Source organism: Bombyx mori, chromosome 27 (assembly GCF_030269925.1).
Source record: "Bombyx mori chromosome 27, ASM3026992v2".
In the NCBI taxonomy this organism is placed as follows: domain Eukaryota; kingdom Metazoa; phylum Arthropoda; class Insecta; order Lepidoptera; family Bombycidae; genus Bombyx; species Bombyx mori.
In genome coordinates this window covers 4,190,133-4,204,184 of record NC_085133.1, presented here as the reverse complement: position 1 = coordinate 4,204,184, position 14,052 = coordinate 4,190,133, and the positions used below count along the sequence as shown (strand labels likewise).

Below are 14,052 nucleotides of genomic sequence, written 5' to 3'. Positions count from 1 at the left end.
TTTTTATAAATAATAGTGTTTTCTTATCACTTTAGTTAGTTCTTATATACAATTAATTTTAATAAATTGCTCAAAATGCAAAGACCACCGTTGTACGAGCGTAGTCCTTTATATTATTTTGTTGCTGCAAGTTTACTTGAAAATGAAGAATATTCATCAAGAGAAGTTAGGTAAGTACCTACTTCAGTCAATCGTGTTATATTCTAATATTTTTTAAACATAAATTAATTGAGAATCAATTGGTTTTATTACTTATAGAGAAATTACACGCAGAGTTGCTCTGAGAAAGAAAAATAATCCTGTGGACATAAATGACGCGGAATTCAAAAATAGATACCGGTTGAATAAAGAATCATTCAAGTTTCTTTGTAATCAACTTAAGCAAAAAACATCTTTAAAAGCAAGTTCCAGGATAAGTTTGGAACTTAAGGTAAGTTTGTTTTTATTATCTCAGTAGGTAGCCGAGCATACGGCCCACGTGATGGTAAGTGGTAACTCACTCGCTCGCTCGCTCATGTATGTTAGCAATGCTAAGGGCAGTGCCAAGTCTCTATTGTGAGAAAAGCTTAAATGTAACATAAAATTCAAACATTTCAGGTTCTTTGCGCGCTATCTTTTTATGCCACTGGATCTTACCAACGCTTAGTGGGAATGGCTAAATATTTGGGCCAAACGACTGTAAGCAAATGTGTGAAGGAAGTAACAGATGCTCTTGTAACTCCTGCAATTTTAAATACTTTCATAAAATTTCCTTATGCCAGAGCTGATAGAGATGTAATAAGAAACAAGTAAGTGTGAACTATATAATTTTATTACAAACATTCATTTTTATATTATCACGATTTGGCGTAAACTTATGACTAAAAAGTAGTATTGTTATTTTTATTTTTTTTATTGCTTAGATGGGTGGACGAGTTCACAGACCACCTGCTGTTAAGTGGTTACTGGAGCCCATAGACATCTACAACGTAAATGCGCCACCCACCTTGAGATATAAGTTCTAAGGTCTCAGTATAGTTACAACGGCTGCCCCACCCTTCAAACCGAAACGCATTACTGCTTCACGGCAAATATAGGCGGGGCGGTGGTACCTACCCGTGCGGACTCACAAGAGGTCCTACCACCAGTACCAATTGTTTGTTTTTACCTTACAGATTTTTTGCAAAGTATGGTTTCCCAGGAGTTATAGGATGCATTGATGGATGTCATTTCCATATTTTCACACCCAAAAAAGAAGTCGAACATTTGTATTATAGTAGAAAGCATTTCCATTCATTAAATGTGCAAATGGTAAGCGCAGCTCCGCCGGCGTGTCCAAATGAAGTAAAATAGAAAATTAAACTGATGTAATGATTTTTCTTCAATTTTAGATTTGTGATAGTGATTGTCGTATTTTAAACGTAAATGCGAAATACGGAGGAGCCACCCACGACGCTTTTATTTGGGAAAATAGCGTGGTCAACAATTATATGCAGAGCTTACATCGAAATAACGAGCAAGTGTGGTTGTTAGGTAATATTTTATTAATAACCTTTACAAATATTCAGACTAAGTTTAATTTATTTTAACTAGGTTTTTTTTATTATTTCCAGGTGATTCTGGTTATCCACAGCGACCCTGGTTAATGACACCATTTTTAGATGCTGTTGAGGGAACTCCAGCTTATAAATATACAGCAGTTCATGGAAGGACCAGGGTAGCTATTGAAAATACTTTTGGGCGACTAAAAAACCGATGGCGTTGTTTGTGTAAGGATCGCACATTACACTATGCTCCAGTAAAATGTGCAAAAATCATAACAGCATGCTGTGTATTGCACAACTTAGCCATTGAGTTCAACATACCTGAACCAGAACCAGCAGAGATTGAAAACCCCAATTTGACTATGACAATCTCTGAACATATTTTTCAAGAGAATACTACAGGAGATGGGTTAATTAGGGGTAGAGCTATAAGAAGTATTTTAGTGGATAAAATTAATAGACTTCATACATAATTTTACTTTTGTTTATTAATTTTGTAAAAATATAGTAATTGGTAATTATAATTAAGTAATTGGTAAAATAAAATAAAATAAAATAATTAAGTAATTGGTAAAAAAATATAGTAATTAAGCTTAACTTAAGACTTTCTCTCCATAAACCTCACAAAAGCTTCCATTGCCTCTTTCATAAATTCGAGCCATTGACCCTGCATCCGTAGCTCTTCATCTCTCTGTCTTACTCTTTCACGTACCTCAAATTCTCTAACTCTCAACCGATCTCTTTCTAATTCCTCATATACCCTATCACGCTCTGAAGCATACTCCCTTGCCTTTCGGTCTATATCTAAAAACATTTTTGTTAAATTGTTCTTTCTTTTTTTCTGTGGCGGAGGGTTCCACTCCTCTTCCTCGTCAATAACTGGAGGGGGAGCCTCAGTTGGTGGTGGTGGAGCCACTGTTGGTTGGCTGCTTGTGCTAGGAGTATTCCAATCTATAAATTATTCCAATATGTAATAAGCCAGTTTATACAATTAGTCTCATTTAGGTTCATAGATATCATAGCTGTGATATCATTCTTATTTTATGTATAAAGATACAGTATTAAGAAACAATGAACTTCAATAAATAAAAATTAAAAGGGCTACGAACCTATTTCCGGTTCCTTTAAAATAATTTGAGTATTTGGCCTCTCAGTTGAAATTTCTTCCTGAAATAAAAAAAAGATTACTTACTACATGCAATATTTATTGCACAATTGAAATGTAAAGTATAGCTAACTTGTGGAAACCCAGCTTCTTTTATCTCCATGCCAGTAGCTGCCTGCACTCCAATTATCTGCATGACCCTTTGTTCTTGGTCAGTCAATAATAAATGGAGCGCTGGTCCGCCACCAGTGCCACTAGCAGCTCTATTAATTTTAGCACACTTTTTCTTGCAATTATTCTTATAATCACTCCACACCTTCATTAACAAACAAACGTTAAATTAGAATTTCTAAACAAGAAAGATTAATAATAAAGTTAGTAGATTCAGTCAAGTGCTTCAGCAGAAAAAAATAGCGTCCCTTGAGTTAACACTTGACATACCTTACGCCATTTGTCCTCACTCTTAGGATCTCCAGAAGAATCGCTATTTAGTAATCCCGTTAACTCTTTCCACTTCATCTGTATAAAATTGCGACCTCGTGGACCGCCTGATGGTTTTGATAAATCTCCATTTCTGGAATATAAATTGTATGGCACATTACATAAATAATATTGACTGAAACACTTGAGTTAATAAAACTTTTCTAATAAATTAGAACTTTATAAGTACTTACGCTTCCATAAATTCCACCATTGTTAAATACTGTGAGTGGCTAGTTCTCATATTTAAATAGGTAAATCTTGAAAAATAAGTACTAAATTAATAAAAACAATGAAACACTTTCGCTCTTCACAAGAACTAAAGCAAACATAAACAAACTTAGCCTTGGCCGATATCAAGTGGATACGTTCGGAATCCGAATTTTTTTGTTTTGATATCCAAGACACTATTTTATTCCTTCGATTTTAATGTCATAGCATGTTCTTAAATATCTTTCGTCATATGTACTTCACTTTGTATGCACTAGTTAATTATTTTTTAATTAAATAAACCGTAAATTCAAAAGTTTAAAATAAAATGACAACTTGGTTAAGTTTCCGAACGAATCATTAATTCCATATGATAATCATTTCATTCCACAAGGACCGTCCCTACTTACGTTAGGATGACGTCACTAACGTATTCGAATCGAGCTTACGATAGTTGGCAAAATGTTGTTCGTGCTGCGGAGTAACGTTAATGTATCGAGGGCTCGATACATTAACGTTACGAATTCGTAAAATTTTCGTGCTTGGGCTACTGTTCTTTAGAAATAAACAGTTTTTAACGGCTCCTAAAAATGAAACAAGCATTTACGGTTTGAACGTGACGTATGTTTTTAAATATCAATGCACGAGTGAAATGTTTGAAAGTGAATGACCCAATTTTCCCTAGATTTCGGGTTGCCGGTTACGAATAAGAATTGCGAAACTGACTACTACTGTTTTATCAATCTATTTTAAGTCTGCGGACATGAATACGTAGTTTAACAATATAAAGAAATGAACCATTTCAACGTGTTTCTTAATTTACAGAAATGATAAAAACTTACAAATACGATTTAGCTTGGCATTTGAATATAACGATTACCAGAGAGATGATAAATACAAAATAAATCGCGTATGTACATATTAAAATTATATTTCTTATTCGAATTGTTATCGAATTTTTAAGGCAATTCTATTAAAAACTGTTAATAAATTTAGATTTACGACGAAATTAATAAAAAATATATGGTATTTCTGCGTCTGCGCGATTCAAATAGTATAAATTTGCGCAGCCATAATAACCTCATGGCGACGGGACCTTGCATAACCTCCCATCGGGAAATGAGATACACTTACACAATCATCATTCATAATAATATGATTTGAACTCATGATGAACAAACTAGAACACTAGACAACGATTAGGTATACTACTTACTGTTCATATTCGTATGTTACAATGGAAAAGTAGTGAATTTTAGCCCACTGAGTTTCTCGCCGAATATTCTCAGTGGGGTCGCGTTTCCGATCCGGTGGTAGATTCTGAGAAGTACTGCTCTTGCTACGGTCAGTGTTAGGGCTCACCTACACGCTAGGGTGACGCTGATATAGCCTCTCATGGCAATCAGCATAGGTAGGGAAAAAACAAAATTCTCTCAAAAGGCAATAAAATTATATTTAAACATTGATATAAAACATATTATTATGTACTTTGTAAGAAATGCTCTGGAGTATTCAATGTCGTAAGCCCTCGCATATAGCTACAATCATATATATTTTTTTCAAACCAGGTGCCAAACCTTCTTTCTTGATCTTGGGCATGGGCGCATGGGATATGTGAGGTTCAGTGGCCGGTGTTTACCAGGCATTATACGCCTACTTCTTCCGCGATTAGCGTCCCGGTTTCAAGGATGAGACATTAGATGTTACAATGTTTAGACTAGTGGTAGGACCTCTTGTGAGTCCGCACGGGTAGACACCACCATCATGCCTATTTCTGCCGTGAAGCAGAAATGGTAAGGTAGGGAATGGAATGGAATGTAAGGGAATGTAGGAATGGAAAGGTAGGGCAGCCATTGTAACTATACTTGAGACCTTAGAACTTATATCTCAAGGTGAGTGGCGCATTTACGTTGTAGATGTCTATGGGCTCCAGTAACCACTTAATACCGGGTGGGCTGTGAGCTCGTCCACCCATCTAAGCAATAAATAAATAAAACCGGGATTTCGACCTCATAGCTCAAGATGATTCTTTTCATGCTGTATAAATAGGTTTCCCGTTGTTTTTTCATGGCCCATCTGATGTACAGTGGTGACCAGAGCTGGGCACGCAATACGCCCAACTATATTCAGAAACTAATTAATATGTAATTTTCAACCGCACATCTACTTTTTATATCGTTATGAAACCTGGCAACTTTAAATGAAAACACACTAAATATGGTACTGTCTGGTAAGAACTGGTCTAGTGATGAACTTGGAAAGTGAGTACAGGAATTCTTGAAAGGTAAACTCTTCGAGCTTAGACTCTTTAGCCTTGTTCCAAAGAGTTTTTAGCCTCCCTATCTGCCAGTAGTCTCGGGGGGTATTTCACTTACGCGCGGACGGGTAGGGGAGCTCACCGGCTCAACTTGAGAAAATTTGCTAGGACTAGGACTAGCCCTAGCTAGAGCAGCGTCTCGGATCGACTGGATCAGCATCGCGACCCACTGAGAAGATCCGACGAGAAACTGTGGGTATTGTCTGTGGGAACGAGTAATTACTATTGTATTATATCATTACAAAGCGTGTTTGAAAATATTTGAAATAAAAATTGTTAACTCGAAATACTGTTTATGGGCTGGAATAGCCTCTTAGGCTACTAGCCAAGGGAAAAAAATCTTTATTTTGCTTACCTCTAAGAAAAAAGTCGCAAGTTTACTTTTTAAATTTCCCTGAGATACTTTATTAGAACGGATTAGAATTTATTTTAGGGTGACTATGGAATCTTGTTTTTCAGCCCTCGATATAATGCCATACAAGTCTTTCTAGTCGATACGGGGCCGACCCATATTGTTAAGCTCTCGGATACGTGACATACGCGCGTAAGTCCAGCTTAAACTTACCAAAGAGATACAAACCCCCCATTGAATATAGTTGTCGCGTAATGTGTACAGAAAGACACGTAAAACTGGTTTGATTGTTTTTTTAAATCTTAGCCAAGACCAAGGCTCAAGTCACTTGTTCATGAAGCTACACAAGGCTCAATATATCTTGTCCATTCTTGTGTGTTTGTCGCCCCCATGATCTGCAAGCGAAGTAAACTTTTACTGGTGGTAGGACGTCTTGTATGTCCGCACCGATAGTACCACCACCCTGCCCATTTATGCCGTGAAGCAGTAATGCGTTTCGGTTTGAAGGGTGGGGCAGCCGTTGTACTGTAAAAACTGAGACCTTAGAACACCTATCTCAAAGAGGGTGGTGGCATTTACGTTGTAGATGTCTATGGGCTCATCAGGCAGGCCGTGAGCTCGTCCACCCAAATAAGCAATAAAAAAAAACGATTCCTTCATAACAAGGTGACACTCTACAAAACTTGCATACGGCCGGTCATGACTTATGCAAGTGTAGTGTTCGCTCACGCGACCCGCACCCACACAAGCCATCCATTCCCGTTTTTGTATGTTTGAAGGCTAAGATAAACGTTGTATTTATTACTGCAGTTCAGGTTACAATGGCCATGGCGAGAACCTCTCTATTATATTTGTTTTCTCTGTTTTCTTCAACTGATTTTGAAGACTAGAGGTCCCGCAGTAGTCGAAATTCGACTATAATTAATTGGAATTGTAAGTTTGTACACATATTATAATCACAAAATTCGCCAAGGCTACACTATAAAAAAATATTAACAAAGACAAACAATATTTTATCTATTCTCAATTTGACCACAGACGTCAAGAACAAAAGTTTGACAATAAATAGTATGCATGCATGTGTGCGTCAAATACATGGTATGTTATGTGTGTAATGTTTTCTTTATAGATTTAATGTATCTTTTAAGCATTATTTTAAAAAAATATTAGCGTTGTGCATTTGTTCTCTATATTCTCTATAATTGTGGAAAATTTCATACTCCTCCGTCCGCGCAATTTTCGTAAAAAAGGATACAAAGTTTTTGCTTCACGTATTAATATATAGATTGTTCTATTACGAGACTTCATCGAAATACGTTTTAATTTCTACATGGTTGAGAAACAAACATACTAATTTAACTTTACACTTACAAACACTATTTTAATCACTATATAATCTACAAAACGAAGCGATTCAGGGCCTCTCTATCATCTTTATACTGCTACTTATATTATTTATTTATTTATTACCTCAAGCAAACTCTGAATCATATTTGAGTCGTCCTTTATCAAAGGTGGCAATCTGTACATTTGGACAAAAATTTTTTATTGATATGTCAATACAGATTTATTTGAATATAATCGTCTCCTTCAAAGAATACGGTTCAAAACCTGCATTAAATAAAGGTTAATAGTTAACCTGTTATTTATCTAAGATGTCGTTCCGAAGAGTTTTGTGACTGCCAATGGAATACAAAGTCAATAATTCGTTTTTCTGATTTACCAATCATTGTCCAAAAGTCAGATTGCCGCCTTTGATAATAGTCGACTCATTTGAACTAACTTAAAATAAAGATTCCTCCTTCGATTGTATTTTTTATGTTGCTACCTCAAAACTTTGTGCGTTCTAAAGTGAACCGATTTTGTTGATTCTTTCTTATTTCAAAGCTTCTCACGTGGTCCCATTTAAATTTTAACGAGATCTGACAGGTGGTTTTTGAGTTACCCTTAACAATGCAAATCTAATTGGCTTCGATTGCCTTAATAATATTCTCATTTGATTTTGTTGAAGTCTGTTATTTTATTTGACATCTTGTCTTATTCCAAATGCCCATGTGATGGACGCCCTACATTTTTGTGTATTTGTCGATAAGAGCAGTAGGTATGCATATGCCTTCATTCGTCATGCGAGAATGCGGGCTGTCACTAGCATCTTAGTTATACGCTAGCTAAATAGGTGGTCCTATACCTAAAGAAATGTTTGAGAAACAAAAACTTAGATTTGAACTGTTTGGCTCTTTTTTGTGGAAAGCGGCGCGTCATTATAACCTTCTTACTGCATTAATAATATTCTCATTTGATTCTGTCGAAGTTTGTTCTTTCATTTGACAGCTTTTCTTATTCCAAATGACCCATGTGATCGACGCCCTACATTTTTCTGTATTTATCGAGAACTAGAGGTCCCGCATTAGTCGAAATTAGACTATAATTAATTGGAATTGTAAGTTTGTACACTATTATGATTGTATTTTATACTTCTATAATCACAAATTTCGCCAAGGCTACTCTATAAAAAATTATTAACAAAGGCAAACAATATTTAATTTTAATCTATTCTCAATTTGACAACAGACGCCAAGAACAAAAGTTTGACAATAAATAGTAGGCATGCGTGTGTGCGTCAAATACATGGTATGTAGTGTGTGTAATGTTTTCTTTATTGATTTAATGTATCTTTTATGCATTATTTAAAAAAAACATTAGCATTATGCACTTCTTCTCTATATTCTCTATAAGTGTGGAAATTTTCATACTCCTCCGTCCGCGCAATTTTCGTAAAAAGGGATACAAAGTTTTTGCTTCACGTATTAATATATAGATAGCAATAGGTAAGTCGATGCCTTAATTCGTCATGCGAGAATGCGGGCTGTCACTAGCATCTTAGTTATACGCTAGCTAAATAGATGGTCCTATACCAAAAGAAATATTTGAGAAACAAACTTAGATTTGAACTGTTTGGCTCTCTTTTGTGGAAAGCGACTCGTCATTATAACCCCTTATCGTGGCCGCCTCTAAATACATATTCCACCCAGCCGGCCGCAACGCAAGGTCGCCGCCAAAACATGTCTTGTCAGATCCTCCGGTTCCACTATCGATGCTTTTAGGTTTTCCAAGCACCGGTCACCGTTCTTGTAGAATAGTTCTACATGCAACCTAGGCCATAGACCCAACAGACGTTGCTGGAATAGCTCCTAATGTTTCCAAAATTAAAATTAAATACAAACTCTATGCTCTATCTACTATAAGGCTATGGCACTATTTGAATAGATTTGCCGGCGTCTTGTATAAACTTTCAATTCATTATTACAATACATGAACTGTTAAAATTGTATCAGCACTCATAATAATGGACTGAATTCGTTCAAAAGCTTATTGTCATACAAATAAATACCGCAAAACCGGGGTCACAGTTAAAGGCTTACGCCAAAGGGGCCTTTGATTCACCAAGGCCGATCTAAGCTAACTCATCAATTTATTACTACTAAATTCGTTGCTGGCATTCAATCTGTAGATATATATCGGTTCTGTAGTAGACAGCAATGAACTAGTAAATAATAAGTAATACACTTATCTTAGCGATTTTCAGTAAATACAATTCGGATAAAATATTAAATTATTATATAAAGTGGATTTTATTTGCGGTCAGAATTCGCGCCTAGGGTATGTGGGACTTGTCGGTCTACAAATCGTCTTCTCGCATTAAAACTGTATAATCTCAAAACATACTAATTTTACAGGAAAATGTTTGAAATGTTTTAAAGACTTAGCATGTAATATTTTTTTTGTTATTACCTAAAAAATAATTAATATTAATCATCTTTGCAACATCTATCTTTAATTTTTTACCAGTTACATTATAATTACTTATCTGTCTTTTAAAGTAAGATAAAATTATGTATTAATTTTGTTAATAGTAGTAAAAAAAAAACATAGGTAAACTAAAACTAAACTACGCTCTTTTGACAGTATTAATGAGAAAAATACTGGTGATACCAAATGCTTCCGCATATTAACTCAATTTCGAATATTTTTGGAAACTGTACACTTTTAATGCGTATCACTGCATTGGTGGAACTCCAGTGTTGGCTTCCTCCAGGCAACAAGATACAGATAGCGGCTAAAGCAGCCGTCTCCTGACTACTTGCGTCGTCGGAAAGTGATAAGTCCTCGGTCGACGCAAACGACTGGTGATAGAACCTCTTGTGAGTCCGCACGGGTAGGTACCACCACCCTGTCTATTTCTGCCGTGAAGCAGTAATGCGTTTCGGTCTGAAAGGTAGGGCAGCTTTTCTAACTATACTGAGATCTTAGAACTTATATCTCAAGATGGGTGGCGCATTTAAGTTGTAGATGTCTATTGCTCCAGTAACCACTTAACATCAGGTGGGCTATGATCCCGCCCACCCACCTAAGCGATAAAAAAATTTACTTAACCTAATTATACTCTTTCGTAAAACTTTTCTTTTATGAAAGATATTACTTGTAGAAGACATAATATACAGAAGAAGATCTATCATTTCTGTATGGGAATGACTAGACTGTATTGTCATTCAAGGTGTACACGTATTACGTCATTAGGATTGTGTCATTATATACTTTTCTTACGTCATTCCGTTGCCCTTTTCAATAGGTAAACAGTTTAATAAGTACCTTTTTTTTTCTACCTATTCTGATAGCCTTGAGAGGCTATTTCAGCTTCACCCTAACGTGTGTAGGTGAGCTCACGGGGCTCAAACCGAAGTGTTGCTAACACTGACCTTAGCAAAATCTAATGCGACCACTGAAACTCAGTAGACTGTATCTATGGGTTCATTCACTCGTCAAGCCCTTCGTCGCAAGCGGGGTTTGACGAGGACGGTGATCGGTAAGTACCAGTGGGTTCTCTTTATTCTATCTCACGAAGATGTGTAAAAAAGACTTGTAGGTACCTAGTTCTTATGCATACATTACATGCGCTCCTGTGTGCGTTAATTTAACTAATAAATGTTAGCGAGTAGTTCGATTCGATTTTCGTTGGTAGTGAGGTAATAACAATAATTTTCGTTTTCAATATTTATTTTAAATACGGAAAACATTATTAGCAGAATTATATTGTAGATATAGCTATAGTTGTAAGACAAATTAATAAAAGGTTTTTCTGGTTCCAAGGTCGGTAGGTGGGTAGTATTGAAGTTCACCAATGGGAATATCGATGCCTACTTTAACTTTTTTATAGCTTAGGTGGGTGAACAAGCTCTAAGTAATTCTAAGAGGTTACCAGTGCCCATAGATATCAACAACGTTAATGCGCAACCCACTGAGGCATCAGTTCCAAGTTTGGAGTTTTATAGAACACCAGCTACCCCACCTTTTTAACCGTAATGCCTTACTGCCTGACGTCAGGAATAAGTGTGGTACTTACCCAAGTGGGCTCACTAATCGCCAATCCACCAGTGAATGCCGGTTGGATTGCAGTACGCTGGTATAATACTCTGAGAACCCTGTTGCCCATTCCCCTGTAAACCTCATAATACAACTGAAAACTAATAGCACCATATATACAGCACTACACAGAACGCCTCTAAAACCTTAGCTCGCTGAGTATCTCGCCGGATCTTCTCAGTAGGTCACGATTCGGATCCGGTGGTAGATTCTGCGAAGCACTGCCAGGACTAGTGTTAACAAATTCTCTCACGTTGACCACGTGAGCTGATGTAGCTGGAATACCCTCTTAGGCTGCCAGCGAATAGGTAGGGGGAAAAGCCTAAAACCTCAATATGTTAATTCTTCTTCTTCTTCTCAGTCGTGTCACTCTTGACAGAGTGGTCGTGATCGTCATGTAGTGTTGGAAGGGGCAGACTTGATGCGTCTCACGATGTCGCGCCACATTTTTCTCTCCACCACATTTCCAGAGCGTCTATTTTCTTCCTCTCCGCGTCTCGCACGGTCCACGTCTCAGCAGCGTATAGAAATATAGAGTATATTAGTGTTCTAACGAGCCTGATCTTTGTTATGTTAATATCAAAATGAAAACTTCGCGATAACTTATGTTCGTATGTTCCATAGGGAGTGCTCTGATGATGATAATGGTATCATCATCACACCGCCCGCCACCGGAGTAGAGTTCATCCATATTACTTGGATCCACTGCGTTCATCCACAGTGCGTTTCCAGAGATCTTTTTTGAATGACGGCTATGGAATGAGCTAACTTCCACGGTCTTTCCCGAGCACTAAGACATGTCCTTCTTCAAACGAGGCTTGTGGAGTGTATTGAGCGGTAGGCAGCGGCTTGGGTCTGCCCTTGGCATTGCTGAAGCCCATGGGCGACGGTAACCACTCACCATCAGGTGGGCCGTATGCACGTCTGCCTACAAAGGCAATAAAAAAAAGTTATTGTCTAGCTATGGTCACAGTGCTTAAGAGGTAAAACTGTGCAGTAATCGCAAGGCACCTTATATCAGACCTGCATCATTTGGTTTAAACAGTTGTTTCTGTTTCGGGGGCGACCTTCAGATTATGACGTCATTGGATTGCGGTAACAACTTAATTCCGGGCGAACCAAGAGCTTCTATACCCATATAACACGGAAAAAAAACTGTTCTAATTTGAATTCGTAGCACCTTTTCCTTAATCGTGGGCCATTTACATAGTTAACAGGTCTTATATTATCTCTGGGTCGGATAGTCAACAGATATATCCGATAACAAACTATTGTATTAACGCAACAATTCATTTTAATTCAGGGTCAATTGAAAATTGTTACAATTAGTTCTGTACACGCTACTTCCACGTTCAGACGTTTAAATGTTATTCGAGTATTTCTGGTACTTTATGGTTGTGAGAGATGATATTGTTGGCTTTTTTCTCTAAGCTGATGATCTAGAGAGACCGTATCAGCGTCACCGGGCTAGTAGATGATCTCACGGAGCTCAAACCTGACGATGTTGCTAACACGAACCCTATCAAAAGACGGGCTTCGCAGAATCTACCACCGGATCGGAAACGCGACCCTCTGAGAAGATCCGGCGAGAAACTCAGTTTATGATTGTTATTATATATTTATCTATACGCAAAGATCAGTAACACCGGAGGGTTCAGTGCTATCGCAACCGCCAACCGTTCCGGTCCCACACTTTCCATATTTAATCGCTCTATTCATTTTTAACACGTTGACTGCAAGGCTATGTGAGCCATTTTTAGCCAGTGCGTATGAGGTCTTTCCGAGACAAGACTGGACTTGTTTACCGCATGAGAACTGGTAGGCCTCAAAATCGTTTTGGTATATATCCATGCTTATAGAAATGTGGACTTGTCGCCTTACGCACCAAGCGTAAAGTCTTGACTGCGGCATCAGGGAATAGTCGCGTAGCCCACTGAGTTTCTCGCCGGATCTTCTCAGTGGGTCGCGTTTCCGATCCGGTGGTAGATTCTGCGAAGTACGGCTCTTGCTAGGGTTCGTGTTAGCAACGTCATCAGGTTTGAGCCCCGTGAGCTCACCTACTAGTTAAGGCGACGCTGATATAGCCTCTCAAGGCTATCAGCTTAGGTAGGAATAAATAAAAAATTTAAAAAAAGTCGCGTGTGGGGCTTTTAAGTCTCTTAACGTAGTCAACGTGTTAAGAACCCCGTTACTCTTTCAATTTAACTTATTAAACATTTAACCGAACTAGTTTCATAATTGTTACAACGGCTAATCTAATTTGAGCTCTAGTCTTGTGTATTTTTTCAATTCTTTGACTAATTAATTGTAATTTTTTAAATACCTACATATTGTATTGTGGATATTTAACATAGATCTGGGATAAAACACATTATATTTTTCTATACTAATATTATAAAGCTGAAGAGTTTGTATGAACTCGCTAATCTCAGGAACTACTGGTCCGATTTGAAAAATTCTTTCAGTGTTAGATAGCCCATTTATTGGGGAAGGCTATAGGCTATATAACATCACGGTAAAACCAATACAAGTGGAGCACGAATAAATAATGTTTCAAAATAGGGGTTTAAATAGCTCCTTAACTTTCTATAATTCACATGTATTTTCACTTTCTATGTAAATGAAGTGGGGGTAAAATTTAGCG

General features: G+C 37.3%; 3 protein-coding genes across 6 annotated transcripts in view; 2 read left to right on the top strand and 1 right to left on the bottom strand.

The window, feature by feature from the left end:
• The window catches only part of LOC101742594 (dihydropyrimidinase), an 83,579-nt gene that overhangs the window by 671 nt on the left and 68,856 nt on the right, over positions 1 to 14,052 (top strand). The window lies entirely within an intron of this gene.
• Positions 22 to 2,120, top strand: LOC119630675 (putative nuclease HARBI1). 3 transcript variants are annotated; one of them, XM_038020828.2, is made up of 6 exons: positions 22 to 170; positions 259 to 430; positions 598 to 788; positions 1,155 to 1,290; positions 1,371 to 1,512; positions 1,593 to 2,120. In XM_038020828.2, the coding sequence occupies exons 1-6, from the start codon at positions 76 to 78 to the stop codon at positions 1,994 to 1,996; spliced, it is 1,140 nt and encodes a 379-aa protein (XP_037876756.1). In that variant the 5' UTR covers positions 22 to 75; the 3' UTR covers positions 1,997 to 2,120. The 3 variants fall into 3 exon arrangements, 2 of the variants coding, with proteins under 2 accessions (XP_037876756.1, XP_037876757.1); XR_005246384.2 differs by lacking the exon at positions 1,155 to 1,290; XM_038020829.2 differs by lacking the exons at positions 1,155 to 1,290; positions 1,593 to 2,120 and having other exon boundaries at positions 1,371 to 1,567.
• Positions 1,994 to 3,866, bottom strand: LOC119630676 (uncharacterized). The gene is made up of 5 exons (XM_038020830.2): positions 3,303 to 3,866; positions 3,070 to 3,202; positions 2,762 to 2,944; positions 2,633 to 2,690; positions 1,994 to 2,474 (listed from the first exon to the last, which is right to left on the bottom strand). The coding sequence occupies exons 1-5, from the start codon at positions 3,350 to 3,352 to the stop codon at positions 2,122 to 2,124; spliced, it is 777 nt and encodes a 258-aa protein (XP_037876758.1). The 5' UTR covers positions 3,353 to 3,866; the 3' UTR covers positions 1,994 to 2,121.